This window comes from Macrobrachium nipponense, chromosome 1 (genome assembly GCF_015104395.2).
Source record: "Macrobrachium nipponense isolate FS-2020 chromosome 1, ASM1510439v2, whole genome shotgun sequence".
In the NCBI taxonomy this organism is placed as follows: Eukaryota; Metazoa; Arthropoda; class Malacostraca; order Decapoda; family Palaemonidae; genus Macrobrachium; species Macrobrachium nipponense.
Genome location: NC_087200.1, coordinates 193,330,089 through 193,352,012, shown reverse-complemented (window position 1 = coordinate 193,352,012; position 21,924 = coordinate 193,330,089). Strand labels below are relative to the sequence as shown.

At 42.3% G+C, this 21,924-nt stretch overlaps 1 protein-coding gene across 1 annotated transcript in view; it reads left to right on the top strand.

The window, feature by feature from the left end:
• LOC135219961 (protein pigeon-like) overlaps positions 1 to 21,924 on the top strand; it is a 198,669-nt gene that overhangs the window by 6,893 nt on the left and 169,852 nt on the right. The window contains 3 exon segments of the mRNA XM_064257205.1: positions 2,482 to 2,551; positions 15,398 to 15,513; positions 16,054 to 16,138. Coding sequence (XP_064113275.1) covers positions 2,482 to 2,551; positions 15,398 to 15,513; positions 16,054 to 16,138 — 271 coding nt within the window.

The following is a 21,924-nucleotide window of genomic DNA, read 5'->3' as shown; positions in this document are numbered from 1 at the left end:
CCACAGAGGAAAGAAAATAAGAATAGGAATAGATATCAAAGGATAAAAACTTATTTAGTTTTCAAGATTTTTAAGAAAATAAATAAAACCAACATTAGCTGTAGTTTGTGGTTTGAGAAATTAGTTTATCTTTGCATATACATACTACATTGTCAAGCTTTCATTTGGAGAGTCCTAGTTTATGAGTGAAGAAATATAAGTGTGTGGCATTTGAGGAAAGAATGGTCATTTCATGTTCAAGAGAGCAATTTTAAAAGAGAACATGATAGAAAAGACAGCAGTAATATAAAGAGTTAATGGAATGAAAATTATTATTATGATTATATATGAATGAAAGAAAAGGTTTTGAAGTTGTTACATACTCTGTTTTCAGTTCTTTAACAATTTTCTGTTAGTTGCTTAGCATACATTTTGGTAAATCATGTAGCCTTTTATGTATTATGGCTGAAAAGAAGATATCCAGAGTAAGGATAAACTTACTAATAGGGGCCTAGGTTCATCTAAAATTTAATGTTTAGTTTTGGGACATAGAAATTGATGGTCAAGGCTACTGTGTTAGGTAAAATATTTATTTCCCTTCTCCTTGAGTTATTTTCTTTATTGTACTGATATGTAGTTATTGTTTTAGATTATGCCATAACATGTACTACTTGTATGTAGCATTTAATTGATGCTGACTTATCATATACATTTTTATGCCATATTTGTTTAATAATGTACCATAATTATTGTACCAAGAAAGCTATTTCCTAAAATTTTCCCGTAACTCTTAAGTTGATCACGGAATATTGTCTGTTAATACAGATAGAATTATGAGAAATGAGAATGCTTAGGTGGATGTCTGGGGTAACAAGAGTGGATAGGATCAGAAATGACTACATAAGGGGTCAACTAAGGTGGTGGAAGTATCAAAGAAAGTGTTTTTTTCAGGAGGGGAGGCTGAGATGGTATGGACACTTGTTGAGGAGAGATGAGGACCACGCTGGGAGACATACTATGGGAGTGGAGGTGCAAGGAAGAAGAAAAGAGAGGGAGACCAAGAAAGAGATGGAAGGACTGTGTGAGAGGAGATTTACATGAGAAGGGAATTGATGAGGCAGAAGCGCAAGATAGAAATAGATGGAAACGGCTCATCCGAAACGGCGACCCATATAAAAATGGGAAAAAAAGCTGGGAAGAAGAATACAGATAGAATTATATTTACAGTATGTGTAGAAAGCTTTAGAAAATTTTGATATACTACTTGGTCAGTGGTTGATTATGAAATTCGGTACATGCATGTTGGTTATACTTCTATACTCAGACTTTGCTTAAAGAGATTGTCCTTAAATGAAAGGAGAAAATTAGAACAACATAAAGTTAAAGAAGTTGGACAGCCATATAGGGAGAGACCAAAGGGAAAGGACAGAAAGATAAAGGCAGAAAGAAATAACAGTGTTCTGTGGCAGGCAAACTTAAGTTGTGCCCCCTATAGGCTATATGTTGTTGAATAATTCCCTGCATTTCTGTTACATAAATACAGCCAGTCCCCGGTTATCGCCGGTCTCAGTTAATGGCGATTCGGTCTTATGGTGCTTGTCTAGTGCCATAAAATCAGCGATATATGGCGTCATAACGGGCCGAGTTTCGATTATCTGCGCCATAAAATGCTAATATGTAATAGAGTTATGGCACCATAGCTTACCTAACAGAGGTGCCATTAACCGAATCTCGGCCCCATTAACCTAATCTCTCCGCCATGAATTGCCGAGTTTCAGTTAATGGCAGTTTTCATTTATCAGCACCCTGCCGATAATGGAACCCCAGCCGATAACTGGGGCTTGCCTGTACTGTATATTATATCTTAGACTTATCACGTAATCTAGAGTAATAATTAGTTCTTTTGCAGGACAGTATCAATTCCCATTATACTCCCTTAACTAAATCAGTCATATATTTTGCGCTTCAAGATCTTATCTAGAATTAGTGCTAGGTTAGCATAAACAACAAATTAAATGTTCTTAAAATTATGTCCTTTTTATGAGTTAAAATGATATTTGTCTCATATATGAAAAATGTAATATTTTTTTTTAATAATTTTGTAACTTGTAGCCAGTAGATATGTTTGAGTTTAGGTATTCTGCTGAATGTTCTGTAACTAATTGCAAGGTTTATGTAACTAATTGCAAGGTTTATGTATTGATTGTTAGTATTCTGTAACTATGTAATTGCAAGGTGTATGTATTGTTAAATAGTACATACTCACATGTTATGGTATTCCCAAACAGGGCTTGTACATAGGCCAGTACTTTATATGCATGTTTTTGGTTTTTATAACACTAACTCCACAGTGTAGCATTTGCATCGATTTATACAGTGCAGTAATGATTTGCTCTTCATTACTTCTATGTTAACTGGTGGTTGTCCACTAAAAGTTTTCTGTCATTCTTATCTCTCAATTCAGTAAGGTAACACAGCATGCCACTTATTTCTCTACCACAGGTCTTATACACATTTGACAAGGTTGTACCAGTGGTCCAAGCCTCTGTCAATGCTTCCAGGAACCTTCTAGGTAAATTTGATTTGTTTTTTAGTGTTGTCTGTCAGTTACGTGTGGATAAGGAAAAAGTAGTTTAGTAAACAGTCTGGCTTTTAAGGAACAATGACAGACCTTGTTGTGGTGTAGTTTGTTGCTACCTTGTTTTTTGATGCTCTTTTATGTCTCATAGTACCCTTCTGTCTCTTGCCATGTTTCTCCATCATTACCTATTTTAATGGTAGTTGATGTAAATTGATTAAAGTTTTATTATTTGAAGAACTTTATACTGCACCTAATATGGTACTTTTTCCATATTGGTAGCAAGCACTGCATTTTTTGTGTACATATGTAAAGACACCCAATGCTTGTATGTATTTTAATTTATTTTTCATTATGCTTTATTGTTGCTTGTAATTTATTGAGTATTTATGTTTGCGTTATAGTTATGTAGTATATTTATTTAGCACATAAAAGAATGTATATTGGCTACTTACTTTTCTTCATCACACCTTATTGCTATTGTTCTTTTCATTCTCATTTTAAAATAGTAGTATTTTTTAAGTAGTACTATAGCTTTTACTTCCATGCCTGTGGGAGTTTGACAGATAGCAAAAGCAAAAGGAGAACTTGGTTTATCATTGATATCCATCTTCTATCCATCTATATCCCCCACTTTGCACCAGAGGACTGATAGATACAAACACTTGTAGCCAGTCAGTCTACTTCTGTTGCTGGTTTCAATAGGAGGTAGACTGATTGTTAAATGCACTCGCTTTTCTGTTGGTTTCTTTTTGGAATTTTTAAGATTTTATTTTGAATACAGTATTTGATCGGTAAGAATCTGTAAGGTAAGGGTTTCTGTAATAGGCTGTAGTATTCCATTTTTATTGACACTCATGAGATGAATGTACTGCTGAGGGAAGGATTATGATTTGAATAACCACCGTGAACCGTAGTTTAATGAAATCATGCAGAAAATTGACCATGAGTAAAAGAAGCTTATTAGTTTGTAGAATCGGGAACAGGGACATATCAGAAAGTGGTTCAGATCTATGTCCGTTGTCTCCTTCCTATGTTCAGTATTGTATCAACAGCACCATTCCCATTGTCAGCAGTGCCAGTCCTGATTTCAGTTGCACCAGACCTGATCTCAGCAGTTTTGATGCACTGGTCACCTGGGCATATCTTTGGAGCCCCTTTTCTCAATGGTGACTACTTCTGGTGCTCCATCTTATGATGCTCTTATAAAAGCAGTGGTTGACAGAGTCAACATAATTTTTTTAGAGTGGTTCACCCATGCGAAGAAGAAGTGTTGCAGGTCTGTCTAATCCTCCATGGTCTTCCATATGTTCTTCTCTATCTTTGTCTGACTACGGCTGTGGTTCTCCCACTCCAGCTCTTGGCTGTCTCGCTGATGAGGGGGTCATATCCAGCTGCTTCCTTCTGGGTTCCACAATCCTATGATGGACTTCAGAGATTCTGCACGGCTGCAAACGTGTTTTCAGTCTAGGCCATTGTCCCCTTGTTGCTCACTTGTCTGTGACATTAGTCTCCATCATTCCAGAACTCCTTCCTGTATGCACGCTCCTAGGAGGCCCTCTGATCATCATTCCAGCTTCTTTATAACATAAGTTGACAGGGTCTTTTTCACAATCAAATGAATTTCTTCTATCAGACACATATGCCGTCATTGCTGGAATTGACCGTTTTTCTGTTGTTTTTAGCCAGAGAATTTGAGATTTTTGAGTAGGAAGAAATCTTTGTTTCATCATTCACATTCGAACATTGACTCTTGATAATTACACTAATATTAACCTTCAACTCCTTGAGCCAAGGTAGTTAGTTTGTCATCATGGACTATTCAAGTTCCTGATTTGTTGTTGACTACAAATTGGTTTTATTTACAGTGGAGTTCTACAGAACTGTAGTTTTTATACATGCGACTTACCCGGCAGATATATACTTAGCTATAGACTCCGTCGTCCCGACAGAATTCAAAAACTCGCGGCACACGCTACCGGTAGGTCAGGTGATCTACCATCCCGCCGCTGGGTGGCGAAATCCCAAACCATTCCCGCCCCTTTTCTGAGCCAGATTTTCTCTGTCGCTGAGGCCCCGGCAACAACTGTTGTTTGGTCTCTCCTGATTGGAATTCTGCTCTTTTGCCGAGAATGGTTGGACACCTCATTTGGTGAAGTACTCTGTTTATTCTCGGGATTGGCATACGCTTATTTTGGACTGATTAGGACTTGGATGGGGTTTTTTCTATTAAGATGGAGAAGTTAAAGTAACACTAAGTTTAGGGTTTGTGCAAGGGAAGAATCCAGAACTAGGTGTTTAAAGCAGAGGTAGATCCTCATACGCTTTGTAGTAAATGTAGAGGTTTCTGAATTGTCGGTTGATAGAACTTGTGCTGAATGAAGGGCTTTCGGAGCAAGGATGGAAGGATTTAGCTTCTTATATTAAGAAAAGAGAGAAGGATAGAGCTAGGAAAGCGTCTCAGCTAGAAGCTCGAGTAGATCTTGTTCTTTTGAGCCTGAATCAGAGATTAACAAACTAGATGATGTTTCTCCCATAACCTCAGCCCCTTCTCCTGTGTTGAATCTAAGGATTCATTTTCAGAAATGGAAAAAATGAGATCCTCGATCAGGGAGCTTCAGGAGCAGCTTAAAGCCATGGTAACACAAGGTAAGAGTGCCAGTGAATACAGTGACCCCAGTGCAGTGGAGGGGGCGTCTGATCGGCTCCGCATTGCTCCTAGGCCTAGACCGCTTCCAAACTCCCAGGACCAGGGGAGGAGGGAATGTCAAAAGCCGCAGGGAGGATGTGGAGCATCCCCAACGATCAGGCGTCCCTTCGGCAGACCCTGAAGTATCGACCCAGGCTGCCTTGGATAGCCGTAGAAAAGGCATCCTGGAAGAGTGTTTTTCTGCGTCGGACTCCTCCTCGTCCAGGCGTGGATGGAGCTCTGCTCTTCGAAGTCTCGTCCTCTGAAGAGATCGTGGGTAGCGCCGAAAGGAGACGCTTTTGATTCAAGCCCAGAGCGATTTCCAGAGGATTTCCTTCGACTAGTAAGAGGGCGAGAAGACCGTCTCCAGCGCCTCAAGATCGACAAAGCTTTTCCTGCTTAATCTACAGGAGAAAATATCCTCCTTGGTAGGCGTCTACATAAGGATTCGTCTCGAAGGAAAGATCCTCCTTCAGTGAAGAGATCAAAATTATCTTCTCTGGTAGGAGAGAAGTCCTCACTCTAGCAGGCACTCGTCTCCGGAGAGACTCTCTCGTTCTCCCTTTAAACGATCCCTCCTATCTATAGGAAGAAAGAAAGTTCCCAGCGGTAGCCGCTGCAGAGCAAGCGGTCAGCTACGCTCTTAGGAGAAGTCAGGAGCGGACTCCTTCTTTGAGGATCAGGATAGGCGTCAAGAGCCTAAGAAGCAGGAGCTTGTGAGAAACACAGAACCTAGTAGGCGCCAAGAATATTACAGGCGTATGGAGCCTAACAGACGCCAGGAGTCTTGTGAGAGGCGTCAAGAGCCTACAAGGAGTCACGACAAGCGCCAGGAGTCAAGCAGCGCCAGGAATCAAGCAGGCTTCAGGAGTCGAGCAGGCGTCAGGAGTCGGGTAGGCGCCAGGAGTCTATCAGACGCCAGGAGTCGAGCAGGCGTCAGGAGTCGAGTAGGCGCAGGCGCCTGTACGAGCTTAGGTCAGAGTAAGACCCCTTCGCACTTTATGAGTTCTTCGGAGAGTAGGAGCCTTCACCTGGTAGGAAAACAGGTGCCTGAGAGAAGATCTCGTGCGTTAAGAGCTCTATTGCGCCTTGTAGTAGCAAGGATTTGTCACACGGACGACGTCTTCTTCGTTTGACAGAAGTCCCTCGACAACTAAGAACGCTCTCTCCGAAAGGATCCCCGGCAGCCAGTGGGAGAATTAGAAGAAGTCTCGGATGAAGAATTACCTGTGGATGTGGTAGTCTCGATAATAAGAGATTGTCCTTGTTGTTGTTGCAGGAGTTCGGAGATAAGCTGCAACCAGCGGATCCGCCCCTCACCAGGATCTTTGCTATCGAGCACGAAGTCTCCAAAGGCATCCTCATTTGTAAAAATGCGTCCAGCCCTTAGTATGAAAAAAGCGTTCAAAGGATTTGGAGAATGGCTTAAGAATAAAAGAGAGGCGGGCAAGACTGTTTTTTCATGCCCCCCTTCAAAGTTGACGGGTAAACCTGGAAGATGGTACGATACCCAGGAACCTATGGGCTTAGGACTGCCATCATCGGCAGACGCAGATTACGCTTCCTTAGTAGATTCCTCAAGGAGGCGCGCTCTACTATCAGCAAAAGCTACTTGGGGGATGTGTGAACTGGACCATCTACTAAAGGGACTCTTTAGGACGCTCGAAGTATTTAATTTTATGGACTGGGCTTTGGGAGCCTTGCGAAGAGAGCCCAAGATCCCGAATTGTCACGATGGAAGAATTATCGAGTGTGTTATCGTTGTCTGGACAGAGCGGTGATGGACGGTTCGGTGGAAGTGGCTGCTCTTTTTGGATCGGGAGTTTTGAAAAAGAGAGCAGTGTATGGGTCTTTCCTGTCCAAGTCAGTATCTCTCTACAGAGGTCGGCCTTGCTATATTCGCCGCTTTCGAACCACCTTTTCCCACAGGACACGGTGAGGGATGTCGCAAAATCTTTAGCTGGAAAAGCCACAGGCATTATTTACTGACACAGTCAGCAAAGAGGTTCAAGGCCGGCGGTTCCTTTTCAAAAGAAGGATAAACAAGCACCTCTTCAGCAGCCCGTTTCGAGGAGCCTCTTCCTCATCAAGAACCCCTTTTAGAGGTAGAAGACCGGATACCAGAGGAAGACCTTCCAGGAGACCTGCGGGGAAGGCAAAATGAAGAGGAAGTCCTCCAGATAGCAGTAGGCGCCAGACTGTCGAAATTTGCCAGAGTCTGGGCGAAGAGAGGGGCGGACAGCTGGACCCTCTCGATCCTCGAGAGAGGATACCTCATCCCCTTCAGGGAATATCCTCCCTTAACAAGAACTCCAAGGGAGTTAACAGCGAGATACAACGATCTGTCAAGAGTCAAGCTCTCCTGCAAGCAGTAGAACTTATGTTGCAGAAAAGGGCAATAGAACGGTTCAAGATCTCCATTCACCAGGTTTCTACAACCGTCTATTCCTGGTACCAAAAGCCTCGGGCGGGGTGGAGGCCGGTTCTGGACGTAAGTGCGCTGAACGTCTTTGTGATCAAGAAGAAGTTCTCGATGGAGACCTCTTCCTCTGTACTTTCTGCTCTTCGTCCAGGGGCACTGGATGGTATCCCTGGACCTTCAAGATGCATATTTCCATGTGCCAATTCATCCGGCATCAAGGAAATACCTAAGATTCATGTCACAGGGGAAGAGTGTTTCAATTTCGAGCGCTTTGCTTCGGACTTTCGACGGCCCCGCAAGTCTTCACGGGTATCCTAAGGAATGTGGCTCATTGGCTACATTTAGAGGGGATCAGAATTTCGATGTATTTGGACGACTGGCTAATACGAGCAAAGTCGAAGCAACAGTGTCTGGAGGACCTTTCGATAACATTAAAGATGACGCAGTCATTGGGACTCCTAGTCAACCTCGAGAAGTCCCAGTTGGATCCCAGCAGAACATAGTTTATCTGGGATTCGGATGGATTCTCGGGGCTTTCTAGCGTCTCCGTCAACAGAGAGAATAGAACGCTGCCTTACAAAAGTGTCGGGATTTCTAGGGAAAGAACATTGTTCCGCGGCGGGAATGGATGAGTTTGCTGGGAACCATTTCCTCGTTGGAACAGTTCGTTTCCCTAGGGAGACTGCACCTAAGACCACTTCAGTATTACTGAAGGAGAACTGGGATCAAAGTTCTCAGGAACTCGAAGAGTCATTCAGGATAACGGACAAGGTCAAACAAGATCTTCGGTGGTGGTTAGACCCGAAGAAACTCGGTCAAGGAATATCCTTGCATATAAAGAGCCCTCTCCGAGCGTTGTTTGCAGACGCATCGGACGTAGGGTGGGGAGCGACGTTGGATTCGCAAGAAGTGTCGGGAACCTGGGAAGGAGCGCAGGTGTCCTGGCACATAAACAAAAACAAAAAGGAACTGAAAGCCATTCACCTAGCTCTCTTGCACTTTCAAGAACAGATATTAGGATCGATCATTCAGGGTCAATTCAGACAACACGACAGGCCCTAGCATATATCAGGAAGCAAGGGGGAACTCATTCATTCTCCCTTTACGAGACAGCGAGGGAGTTGTTGCTTTGGGCGCAAGAGAAGCAGATCTCTCTTCTAACGAGATTTATTCAGGGAAGAGAGAAATGTTCGAGCGGATCTGCTAAGCAGAAGAGACCAAGTGCCCCCTCCCCCACCGAATGGACTCTCCACCCTCAAGTGTGCGATCAGTTATGGGGATTATGGGGAAGGCCGAACGTGGACTTGTTCGCAACCAACTGGAACAAGAGGTTGGAGAATTATTGCTCCCCCATCGCGGATCCAAGAGCAATAGCGATAGACGGTCTCCTCATGGACTGGAAGGGAATAGACGGGTACGCTTTTCCCCCCTTCAAACTGGTAGGGGAAGGAGTAATAAGAAAGTTTGCCTCCTCAGAGGGAACGAAATTAACTTTGATCGCCCCCTTTTGGCCAGCTCAGATTGGTGACAGAGTTGCTGGAGTGGATAGTGGATCTTCCCAGATCGCTCCCACTAAGGAGCGATCTTCTCAAACAAAACCCCACTTCGACAGGTATCACAAAAAACTCCCCGCTCTAAGTCTGACTGCCTTCAGACTATCGAAGGACTCGTTAGAGCGAGGGGGTTTTCTCGCGAAGCTTCAAAAAGCAATCGCAAGAGCCAGGAGACCATCCACATTACGGCGTGTACCAGTCGAAGTGGGAAGTGTTTAGAAGATGGTGCAGGACGCATGAGCTATCCTCTTCCAGTTCCTCTATAACCGACATTGCAAATTTTCTTCTTTACCTGAGAAGAAAGTGTGGCCTAGCGTATCTACGATCAAGGTATAGAAGTATGCTGGCCTCTGTGTTTTAGGCATAGGGGTCTGGAGGTGTCGGACAATAAGGATCTACTGACCTTATTAGGTCTTTCGAGACCTCAAAAAGTCAGATTAATAAAAATCCCAGTTGGAACTTGGATATAGTGCTGCATTACACTTGATCTGTTCTTGAAAGATTCGTAACCTTCCCAATAATTGTTCTTTTAGGGATTTGACGGAGGAAATCTCTATTCCTGTTCGCCTTAGCCACGGCAAAAAGGGTGAGTGAACTTCAAGCGTTAGAGGGCAGAGTGGGGTTTAAGAAGGAGGCTGCAATTTGCTCTTTTAAGCCTCTCTTCTTAGCCAAGAACGAAAACCCATCAAAACCGTGGCCTAGAAGCTTCGAAGTGAAGGCACTCTCTTCTTCTTACGGGGGAAGAAAAGGAAAAGACCCTTTGTCCAGTAAGAGCGCTAAAATTTTATCTACAAAGAAAGTCTCTTTTGGGAGGTACGCAGGAAAGTCTTTGGTGTTCGGTCAAAGATCCTACAAGACCAATATCGAAAAAACGGCCCTTACGTTTTTCATAAAAGACGTTATTAAGGAAGCGCATCTTAAATGTGGTGAAGAACAATTTAAAATCCTCCTCAGGGTAAAAGCACACGAAGTGAGGCCATAGCAACCTCAATGGCTTTCATAAAACAACGTGGTCCCTTCAAAATCTAATTGAATCCACGATTGGAAGTGTAACTCAGTGTTCGCCTCTCACTATCTAAAGGATGTGAGGAGTTACTTATGAGAAGTGCTTTTCACTGGGAGCATATGTGTCCGCGGATTTAGTGCTGGGAGGAGGAGCTGAGGTTAATCCTAATTAGTTAGGTTATGTAATTTTAACATTATGGTGTTTGGTTTTTATGGTTGACTGAAAGAGGGTATAGGAAGAACCCTTTTGCAGTTCTTAGATTTAACATGGTTAGAGAGGTCGGTGTCGGGATTAATTTTGGTGTCCTCGTTGTGCATTATGTAAAGCCTAAAGCTCTGTCATGTAAGAGGGCTAGCCCCCATTGATAAGATACAGGTCAGGCTCTGCCATGTAAGCGGGTAAGCCCCATTGGTACGATCCATGCAGGTTCTGTCGCGTAAGCGGGCTAGCCCCATTGACATGATCCAGAAGGGCTGTTCGGTCATAGGTGGTTTACCTCACTAAAGCTCTTGAGGCAGGCAGACTAAATGACAGTAATCAAATGAAGTCTTCAGCCCAAAACAGGTAAGAACCAAGGATTGATATCCTACAACAATTGTTGTTTCCCGTTATTAGAATTTTGTTTATATATATATAGCTGTCTCTTGCCCTCCACCAAGGGTGTCAATCAGCTAAGTATATATCTGCCGGGTAAGTCGCTGTAAAAAATGATATTGTTAAGATACAATAAAGTTTTATACATACTTACCTGGCAGATATATACGATTAAGGGCCCACCAGCCTCCCCTCAGGAGACAGGTGTAAGAGGAAAATCTGGCTCAGAAAACGGGAATGGTTGGGATTCCGAACCACCAGCCGGCGGGAACGGGAATGGTAGATCACCTGACCTACCGGTAGCGTGTGCCGCGAGTTTTGAAGTTCTGTCAGGGACGGACGGAAGTCTATAGCTAAGTATATATCTGCCAGGTAAGTATGTATAAAACTTTATTGTATCTTAACAATATCATTTTGTTAAGGAACAGTACCATGGTTGATCCTAGGTCAAAAGCACAGGTTTGCAGTAGCATAGACAGCACAGCAGTCAACCAAATACATCCCAGGATGATGGATGTATGACTGGCAAGTTCAGTCACTATGGTCAGTGTTAGTGACAATTGTTCTTGACATCTTGATGTTTTCAAAGAATTGTTCAATCTATGTAGCCTATGTAAAGACGACTTTCAACCCAATGCCAATGACTCGTTCGTTAGCTTCGAGTTGTCGGAGAAATGGTGTCCAAAGTCATTACAGGTAGTCCCCAGTTATTGGCAGGGGTTCTTTTCCCGGGGGATGTGCCAATAAGCGAAAACCTCCATTAACCAAAACTTGGTGATTTATGGCGCCATAATGGGACTTGCGGTGCTGATAAACGTTTATCGGTACCATAAGCACATTATGGCACCTCTGTCAGGTTTGTTATAGTGCCATAACTCTATTATTGGCACCTTATGGTGCTGATAACTGGAACTCGGCCTGTTATGGTGCCATAAATTGCCTATTTAGCCCCATAAAACCGGATCGCCGATAACCGAGTCTGCCGATAACTGGGGACTGCCTGTATTCTTGACTAGTGAAATGTGCAAACGAGCATACACCACAACTTCCTAGTAGACACTAGACACTGGTATGTTTTGGGCCAGATCTTTCAAGGCCAGGGTCATCAGTACATGTGTCCATCGCATTCAGCAAGAACCTATTGGTCGATTACTAGGATGGAATGTAATCATTCAGATCACATTCATCTCCTTTTACCTTGGGACATTGCCCATAGGTCCTCGGACTCATTTTCCTTGGGTCCTATGGTGGATGCTCAACAAGTCATGGAGTTCATCCAGCTCTTGAAGGACAGGTTGCATCTCCCCTAAGGTTGGCTACAAGGAGAAAGTGTGTGTGGGGGATTGGCCTCCTCCCTTTCCCTGTCTTCCTTCCTCTCCCAGTGGACAGAGGAAGAGTGAATGAACCGTCACATGCTGGACTGGCATGCATGCAGATGATCCAGATGACTGAGTATCCTATTTATACTCTAGCTCTATTTGAATTAATAGATGCAAATCCTTCCTTTTCTCAAGCAAGGAGAGAGAGTGACTGACTATGAGCAAGCCAGTTGGTTATTCTTAGCTTTATAGTCTCCAATACTGTGGGTTCATCCAAACCTTTCTGAATCAAGGACATTACACTCTTTTAATTTGAAATGCCCAGAAGTCTGTCAATTGAACATCTCTCTTGTCCAATAGATCATAGGTACGATCTCCTTCCTTTGCTCTTTCACGACCAGGAAAAGAGTACCCAGGTGAGCCGAACTACCAGTTCAGTTCAGAGATTTACTAGAATCCTCCCTTCAAAAGGAAGTCTTCCATTTGTAAAGACTGAGGGTTTGATTCTTGTAGGAACGAGTGACAAATTTTTTAAGTGTATTTTTTTTTTTCCTAACATACTAACCTGAAGTCTTTACATAAAGGGCCCCCCCACTTCTTACCACCCCTCATTTCTCTTATCTTGGCCAAAAGGTAAACTGTGTAGAAAATTGATGCACACTGACTTCTGTAGATGGTGGTTCCACCCGTACCATCAGTAACTGTTACCATAACCACCTTGCAAAAGTTTAATGGCCAGATTTCGAGCTCGCTGAAAGTTGTTCCCATATGTAAATAGATCAGGTTGTATGTTATGAAAAATACAAACTACTTAAAAAAAAATTTCATTTCAATGGAGCTTCAAAATAAGGAAGTTCTTGTTGGACACTAATAATATATAGAATCTTAAGAATTTATTTGTGGTACAGTGCTGAGGAGAACAAGGAAAGCAATTGGCAAATAGCAATACTTTGACAATATTGAGTTTGATTGTGATCCATTGATTAGATTGTTCTTAGTAACAAGAGTAAATTTTCAGCTTTACTTGACAGTGTGGTGATTACCAGAAAGGGAACTTTAAATTAAAGAAAATATGGAATGGGGATTATGCCCATAAAGTTTAAGACTGGTAATGCAATCATTAAGGATTTCATTATCTTATATGGAGGATTAACCTAGATATCTTAAGGAAGCTGTTTATTTATGTCTATCATTATCATTTTCTATTATTGGAAGAGTTACACTATTGATGTACATAATGCCAGTACGTACTTTCAAAACAATTCAGGTGAATATGACATTTACATCAAGCAACTGCCTGAGTATTATAAAGGTAATTTATGGAAAGTGAGAGGAATATTCCTTGCTGGGATGGTAAAGATGAATGGAATCTTTTTTTAAATGTAATGAATTGAAGAAATTATGACACCTGGAAAACCTAGTAATTTTTAAAATGAAACTTACTTCATTATACTATTACCTTGACCTTTGTCTGGGTAGTAAGATAGCAAAAATATAAAGGTTCTCCCCATTTGCTATAAGTACCACACCATCTGTCAGGCAGTAACCTTCTGTCACCAGTGTAATTACCTGTGCTGCTGGATAGTGAAATTAGGAACAACGTACTGCCAAGCATGATGTTGCTGGTAAGAATGAGAGAATCAGGTTTAAGCATTCCCCTTCCCTTGCCCTGTCTGTTAGTCTGGCTTCCTCTTTGTATTCTCATTCAGACTCCATTGTGGGCTTCCTTTTTGGCTCAGAATTGCAGGATGAATGAATTTAAGGCGTAATAAACTGGGATATTCAGCAGTTAGTTGAAATGAATGAGAATGCTTTATGTGCAATACCTCCCTCAGTGCTGGCTTGTTATTCTAGTAATTCCCCTTCAGTAGAAGTGGTGGCTACTCCGCTCCTGTCTAGCCTTACTACCAACATGCTCAGTCATGCTCCTTCTGAGTCTGGCACTTCTGGGAATCACAGTACTTAGTAGTATGTAGGGGAGTGGTTTCTTTCCAGAGTATAGCTGCTGTGGTTAATATGGTGGCTAAAGGTGATTCTTTAGTTTATCATCTTTTAATGTGCAGAAGTTTGTGTGAATGACTACCTTGTGTTGCTGTGCAGGTTTTTAGTTGAGTATTTATGTAAGACTTTTCCTTGCATAAACAATGATTCAATTTGAATGGCACCAACATCATATGTTTATGTTTGAGATCAGAAGATACTGTGATAATGACCATTCACCAGTCCACTGGAATTTGGCACTGTGCTCTTTGCCTTTGTGCTATTCTTCTGACAGCTGTTCTTCATTGTGCTGTTCTCTTGTGCGTTGCTGTGCTTCGCATTGCTTCATCCTGCACCATTTGGCATTGAATGGCATGGTTTCTGATTGTCTGTGTACACAGCACTATTCACCTGTGCTCTGCGTGCTTTTGCGCGCTGTTGCTCACAGTGCTCTGGTTTCATGCCATTCTCCACATCACATTCAAACAAACTATCACATCAGTGCTGTATGGCATGGGTTAGAGGTCAAGCAAATCGGAAGTAGTAGTCAAGAAGTTTTTTTTTTTTTTTAGTATTGTTGAGGAAATTTGAGAAAAGGTTCACATGAAGGAAGCCTAAGATGTAAGAAAGGTCCTGGAAACTATAAAATGGGAAGAATTCTGTGGTGATCCATGCTGAGCAAGACAGCCAAGATGTGATGACCCAGGCAGATGTAGAGGATGATTAACAATTTTTCCTTGATGCGTTTGTTATGTCATTGGGAAAAAACCCATGAACTGCTCTATGAGCAATGGTCTGTGCAGGCATAATGCCAGCATAATCTCAAATGACAAGAAGTACACAGTATCCTGCATGTTAGCTTGTTTGAACTGTAATCCATGATCTGATTTAAAAAAAAAACTGACTACACGTACTATGAACATTATTTGCTTTCTATTAAGGCATGTTTTTTCATGTCCGTAAGATAAGCTCAGTGGCATAGTGAAAGGGTATTAATGATCAGATGGTGTGGTTATAGTTAAACAGGCATCATTATGAATTTTATGGTCCTATACCCTTGACAGGATTCTCATAATCTCCATCATACTAGGATTTAAGATTGCAAGCCTTTCTTTACGTTTTGTGTTACGGTTTTTCATTGTCCTTTGTGTACTTCATGTCACGGTATGGAAATATGTAATGTATGTGCTTGTTTGTTCAGAATACTGTAATAGCAAATAGTAAATTGTTTTTGTGTAGCAAGTATAACAATTAATATTGATTTAATTTATCTGCAGGTTTTGTTACTCGACGGCACATTGGTGAAACAAATAAATATGCTGCGTATGTTGCTGAAATTGCCCCTCAAGGAGGTGTTTTTTCTCTCAACATTGATTCGTCCCGACAGATTTTTGTAAGTTTGATGCAGCGGGTAATGTGACTAGTATATTCATGTATAAAAACTATTTGATATGAAAGCAGTACAAAATATATTGATATTTTTATTTATCTGAGAAAGAGCCAGTTTTCAGGATCTTTTGAGAGTGAAATTTTGAGAGTAATATTTTCCTTTTTAATCTCATTCAACCTGCTTAACTACTTGACATTTGTGCCACTTAAACACTGGAAGAGTTTGAAACTAGCCCTCAGCTACCATAGATTCCTATGCTTTATTCTGAACATGTTATTTCTTACCAATATGGTGTGTTTTTAAAGATATCTAAGTAGCAGGCTGAGGTAATATTGAAAAATTGTTGTCTAGTTTGTAACTAAGAGTATTTTATATCTTTTAGACTACCATATCTTCCTTGTAAATTTGCTCACTGTTCAGTTTTATAACAGGTTATATTTTCCAACTGATCATATACCCATTGTGCATTTTCATTATTAAATTCCATTTAGGATGCAGTGTGAGTTTTTCCAAAGTAAACTGATTAAAACTTTCTGTTTTCAGCTTGAATTTCTCCATACAGAAGAGAGTGGAAAACCTCTTGTAGATAGTTGGATAGCCAAGCTTCTTGTTTTTGTACATCGAGAATGTAAGTATATATGTATCTTGTTATGTTTAAGAACATTCAGATAAAAAGCTTATATTCCTAAATGTCTAGTATATTATACTGTATACAAAATTATTTTTAAAATGTTGGATAAATAATGTAACTTAGGATATACAGTGACTCATCAAAGATCAGTACTGATTTATTTACTTGTATTACAAAAATAACTAGGTTTTGATAACAGAATCAGGGAGAGAAGTGTCAGAAATGTTTTTAAGACTAAAGTAGATTTGTGAAGGCAAGATTGGACACAGAAAACTAAGTTCCAAGTGAATAGAAAGGAAGGAAGAGAAAAAGTTCAGTGATGAAATGTCCATGTGGATCTATGTAGTATTTTGTATTAAATGTAATGGATGGGGCACAGGAAATAAGCTCTTAAGTTTTCAAAATGTCAATATAGTAAAGAACTTGATGCCTGAAATCTATATAAGATTTTAACTGTATTTCTCATTTTTCTCATAAAATTATAAATAAAAAAAGACAGAGAGAAAAGGGATTTTGACGAAGGAAAAAATCTATTTCTGGGTGATTGGCTCGTGTCGCCCTATGAAAGTATCCTTAATATCATTCTTTCTAGGTAAAATTAGCCTAAAATTACCAGAGAAAAACAAAATTAAGAAAATGTCAGTAAAACTGACTCGCTCACTCTTAAAAAGAAGTGTCGGTATGAAATAGGGGCGAGTGTGGAACACTACCACGAGACAGACACCAATTAGAACTTCCCTATCAAAATCCCCCCACCCAAGAGAGAGCTGATACCAACGGGCGATGCAGCCTCTACTACTACTACTAGAGGACGCCACGGACAGCAGCGCCCCATAGCGGTCATCCTTAATAAAAACATAAATACATCTTGTCCTGCAAGGGGGGAAAACAAACCAAATAAAAAAGGGGATGGGTTTCATAGGGCGACACGAGCCAATCACCCAGAAATAGATTTTTCCTTCGTCAAAATCCCTTTTCTGGGCTCAGCTCGTGTCGGCCTATGAAAGAGTACCAGAGAAACAGACAAGATGGAAAAGGAAAAATGAAAAACCTGTTAAAATGATGGATATAAATATAAGTAAATCAAATACAGCATACAAATAAGTACTTAAACTAACTATGGTAAACAATAACAGAATGTTAGTAAACTTAAAGTACTTAAATGGTAGTAACAATAATAAATAATAGCCATGTAAAACGCAAAGAAAGAAATAGTTGAATTTACTTAATTAGAATATATAGGTACAATTATATACTACATGTGTCCTACCCTAGCATAAAAATAAGGGTAGGTACACTCAATTCCATCATTAATACAAATAAAACAAGTAATTCAAATATATACAAACACATTGTGACTGAAGTTATCACAAGTTAAATGGAAATTTATACAAACATATTGTGGCCTAACCTAGCATAAAAATAAGGTTAGGACCACTGGGGTACATATCAGTACCAATGTGGTTGTCCCTAGCAAAAAAATAAGGGACAAACCACTATAACACACAACGGCTAAGGCTATAATGATGAGTAGCCTGGTGATAGGTTGAGGCATGTTGGTTGAAGTAGGTAGAAAGGAGACCTGGATCAATACTACAACTACTAAGCAGTATCAGGGGAACTATGTTTCCCGCTGCTACTGCTGAAAAACTTTAAGATTCCAAGGACTTTAAATAATGCCGTTTAAAGACTGTCGGGGATTTCCATCCAGTATACTTCCTAAGATCCTCAAAGTTCATATGTTGGAAAATAGTTAATAGAGGTGGCTACTCCCCTGATATCATGTGCTCTTGGGAATGACTCAGGGTTGGCTTGTTTAATGAAGTAAAGGATTTGTTGCCTAATACCTTTAACTGACAAAGTACCACCTTTTTCTCTCATGAAGAGAGCACCCGAGGATCTAGAAGAAGTACGAGATAGAAAGGCTCTAAGGGTTGATACTGGGCAGAGAGAAGGATCCTGTGGAAGTGGGATAACCTTCCAAGGAGCCCACCTTGCAAGAGGATCTTCATTTTTGGCTAAAAAGCTACGATCCGGAGCAAGTAGAACTTCTCCTGATGGGAGGAATTCCACATGACCCGCATCTCTGGATAGAGCCGACAGTTCTGAAATTCTTGCTCCTGAGGCTAGGCTTAATAAGAATAGAGTCTTCCTCAGGAGCATTATGAATGTAACAGGATGAGTTGTCAGTATCTGAAGCTAGTTTGAGAACATCATTCAAGAACCATGAAACTGTAGTAGGCCTCTGAGAAGGTCTAAGTCTAGCACAGGCTTTAGGGATAGATGTGAAATAAGATTCAGTTAAATCTATCTGAAAACCTACTTGAAAGATTTTCTTCAAAGCCGACTTGTGAGTGGTAATCGTGCTAGCTGCTAAACCTTTTTCAAACAAGGATCTGAAAAAGGATATAGCCAGGTTAACTGTCATGGTTTGTAGTGTTCGATTCTCTCAAGAAAGATGCTAATTTCTTAACAGCTGAGTCATATTGTCTGATGGTTGACTCCCTCTTATCTGATTCCAGGAAGAGAATATTCTGTGGATCAATGTTAGCATCTTTATTAGCCGCAAACTTCATGAAGTCCATAAAGTTAGGGTCTGGAGAGTTCCTGAGGAAGCGAACACAGTCCTCATTTGTACTGATTGTGGATAGTTTGGGATTGGGGATCCGTTGAGGTCGGAGACCCAATTCCAAGAGAAGTGGATACCAGTTGCTCTTGGGCCAGTCCGGTGCAATCAGAGCTACTATCCCTTTGAAAGACCTTAGTTTGTCTAGGACTTTCAGGAGAAGATTCACTGGAGGAAAAACGTAAATTCTCCTCCACTGATTCCAATCCAACGACAGGGCGTCCGTGGCATAAGCCAGAGGGTCCAGGTTGGGGGCCACATAGCAAGGGAGCTTGTGGTTCGCTGAGGCGAAGAGATCCACTTGGAGACCTGGGGACTAATCCGGCTTGACCACTGGAATGACCCGTCGTCCAGAGACCACTCTGATTCCAGAGGAACTGACCGGGACAGGGCGTCTGCTATCACATTCCTTACTCCTGCCAGGTGAGTGGCAGACAGATGCCATTTGTGTTTGTTTGCTAATGCAAAGATGGCTATCATGACATGATTCACATGCTTGGATTTGGACCCTCCTCTGTTGATGCAATGAACTACCACTGCACTGTCCAAAACTAGCCTTAGATGAGACTTCTTCGGGGGAAGCAGTCTCTTCAGAGTAAGAAATACTGCCATTGCTTCCAACACGTTTATGTGGAGCTGGCGAAATTGAACTGACCAAAGTCCCCTGAACCTGTTTGAACTGAGAGTATCCCCACCCAGGACAGGGATGCATCCTGTGAATGGTTAACACTGGGAGGGGATATTGAGGGGTACTTTCTTGGCTAAGTTCTTTACTTTTGACCAAGGCCGTAGTTGGTTGCGGAGGATCTGTGGGATTACTGACAACTTGTCTCGATATTTGGAGTTTGCTCTTGACCGCCAAATTCGATTTATATCTTTCAGCCTTGCTTTCAGAAGGATATCTGTTACTGAAGCAAACTGAAGAGACCCTAGGATTCTCTCCCTTGGTTTCTTCTTGACGTTTGTTTGCACTTGAGAAATTGCCTGACAGATTTTGCTATTTCCTTCCGTTTGGCTACTGAATTGATAGATTGTGGGAGGACAAATCCCACTGGATTCCCAGCCACTGAAAACGAGATTCCGGAACAAGTCTGGATTTCGTTTTGTTTATCTGGAACCCCAGATGTTCCAGAAAGTGAACTACCTTTTGGTAGTTTGAGACATTCCTCGACTGTTGGTGCCCAGATAAACCAATCGTCGAGGTATGACGCCTACCCATGATTCCCTGAGCTCTCAATTGTTGTACAACCACTTCTGCTATCTTTGTGAATACCCTGGGGGCTACATTCAGACCGAAGCGCATCACTTTGAATGAGAATGCTGATTTCCTAGCCTGAATCCTAGGAATGGGCGGAAGTGCCTGGCTATAGGGATATGATAGTATGCGTCTGTAAGATCGATGGAGCATGTGACGGCTCCACGCGGCAGTAAGGTCCTTACTTGCGAGAGGGTAAGCATCTTGAACTTGTCGCAGCGAATGAAAGAGTTTAGCTTTGACAAAGTCTAAGATTACCCTTCTTTTTGTTGAGCCTTTCTTTGGAACGCTGAATAAGCGACCTTGAAATTTTAGATGCTTGACTCTCGCAATAGCTCCTTTCGAAGGAGTTCTTCCGCGTAATCTATCAATTCCTCTGACGGTAGCTGATGGAATGATTTGATTGGAGGAGGATCTTGGATCCAGCTCCAGCCTAATCCCTTGGACACTATGCTCTGTGCCCAACTGCTGAACCCCCACCTGTGGCGGAAAAGGAACAAGCCTCCCTCCTACCTGGAGAGCCTCATTGCTGATGGGCGGGTTGGCCACACGCCCTCCTCTGAACTGTTTACTCCTTGCGCCCCTTCCTGCGCCACGGTGACGAAAGTAACCTCTCGCCCTACCCCTCGATTGAGAGTAGCCTTGAACCTCATAAGCAGGGTTAAAGGCAGGCGAGATGGCATAGGAGGGTCGAAGGCTGGGATTGCTGGGGCACCAGGAGGAACGGCTGAGTTTGTTTAGCTGTAGCAGGTTGTCCTTGTTGGGTGACTGGGACCGCCTGCACAAACTGCTGCTGAGGCTGGAGTTTTTGTATGGCTGGAATCTCTTACCCAGCCTTCTTTGGTTTCTTGCCAGCAGTAGGGACGGATTCCTGTTTCCTCTAGAGGAAATGCCCCACCTAGCTCTAAGGCTCTGGTTGAGTCTAGCAGCTTCGTGATGAACTTCGTTCACTGCTGACTCTGGGAAGAGATCCGCTCCCCACATGCTGGCAGATAAGAGTCTATTAGGCTCGTGCCTGATAGTACACTCTTGAAGAACATGCTTCCGACAGTTCTTCCTGGCTTGGAAGGAAGTCAAAAGCGTCTAGCAGAACCGTGTGAAATTGTGATTTCGCTAAGATCTTAAATAGCGGTTCGTTCGCATAAGACAGTGCAGCCATTTCCGTGACTATGATAGAGTTAAGGGACCTGCCAAACCTAGTCCGCGCATCGAACTCTGCCTGGATTAGGGAGTCCGGCAGCCTAGGCAACTTCTCACCGAACTGGTCCATAGCGCAGTCCGGCTTGAGTTTACCCTGCGTGAAAGTAGCAGGCAGGTTTTCCGTTCCCATAACTCTCCGAAGGCGGGAAAGAGTGGAGAAGTGGACTCCGACTCTCTCAACTGCGGAAGGGGCTCATCCTTGAGGACTGCCTGAAGAGCCTTCTCCACCAATTTCGTGGCGAACGGAAGAGAGACCTCCTCTTCCGTGGCGAAAATAGTGAATGGGCTCTTATAGGCCTGGAGTTTAGTATTCGTACACTCCCAGTCCTCAAGGCAGTGAACCCATTCCCGTTGGGCGTGGTCTCTACTGTAGAGGACAGACTCCTTCGAGATCTTGTCCTCCCTTGTAAGAGCGTTGGTGTCAGCCTAGCATACCCGATGAAAGGCTGTGACAGACCCGGAGGATAGAACTCGAAGTCCTCAATCCTTCGAGTGCCAAACTCCGGGATCGAAAATCATCCCGTCCTTAAAGGGAGCGTAGGCCGCTACTCTCCATGGATTCTCCATAGAGAAAGCTGGCAGAGAGTCGTAAGACGGGAGTTGGAGGATCCCCGTGCTAGAAGCAGGGGATACTGGGGGAGGAGCCTGGGATAGCCCAGACATCCGATCCTCAGTCTCTCTTACTCTATTTGAGAGTTCTTG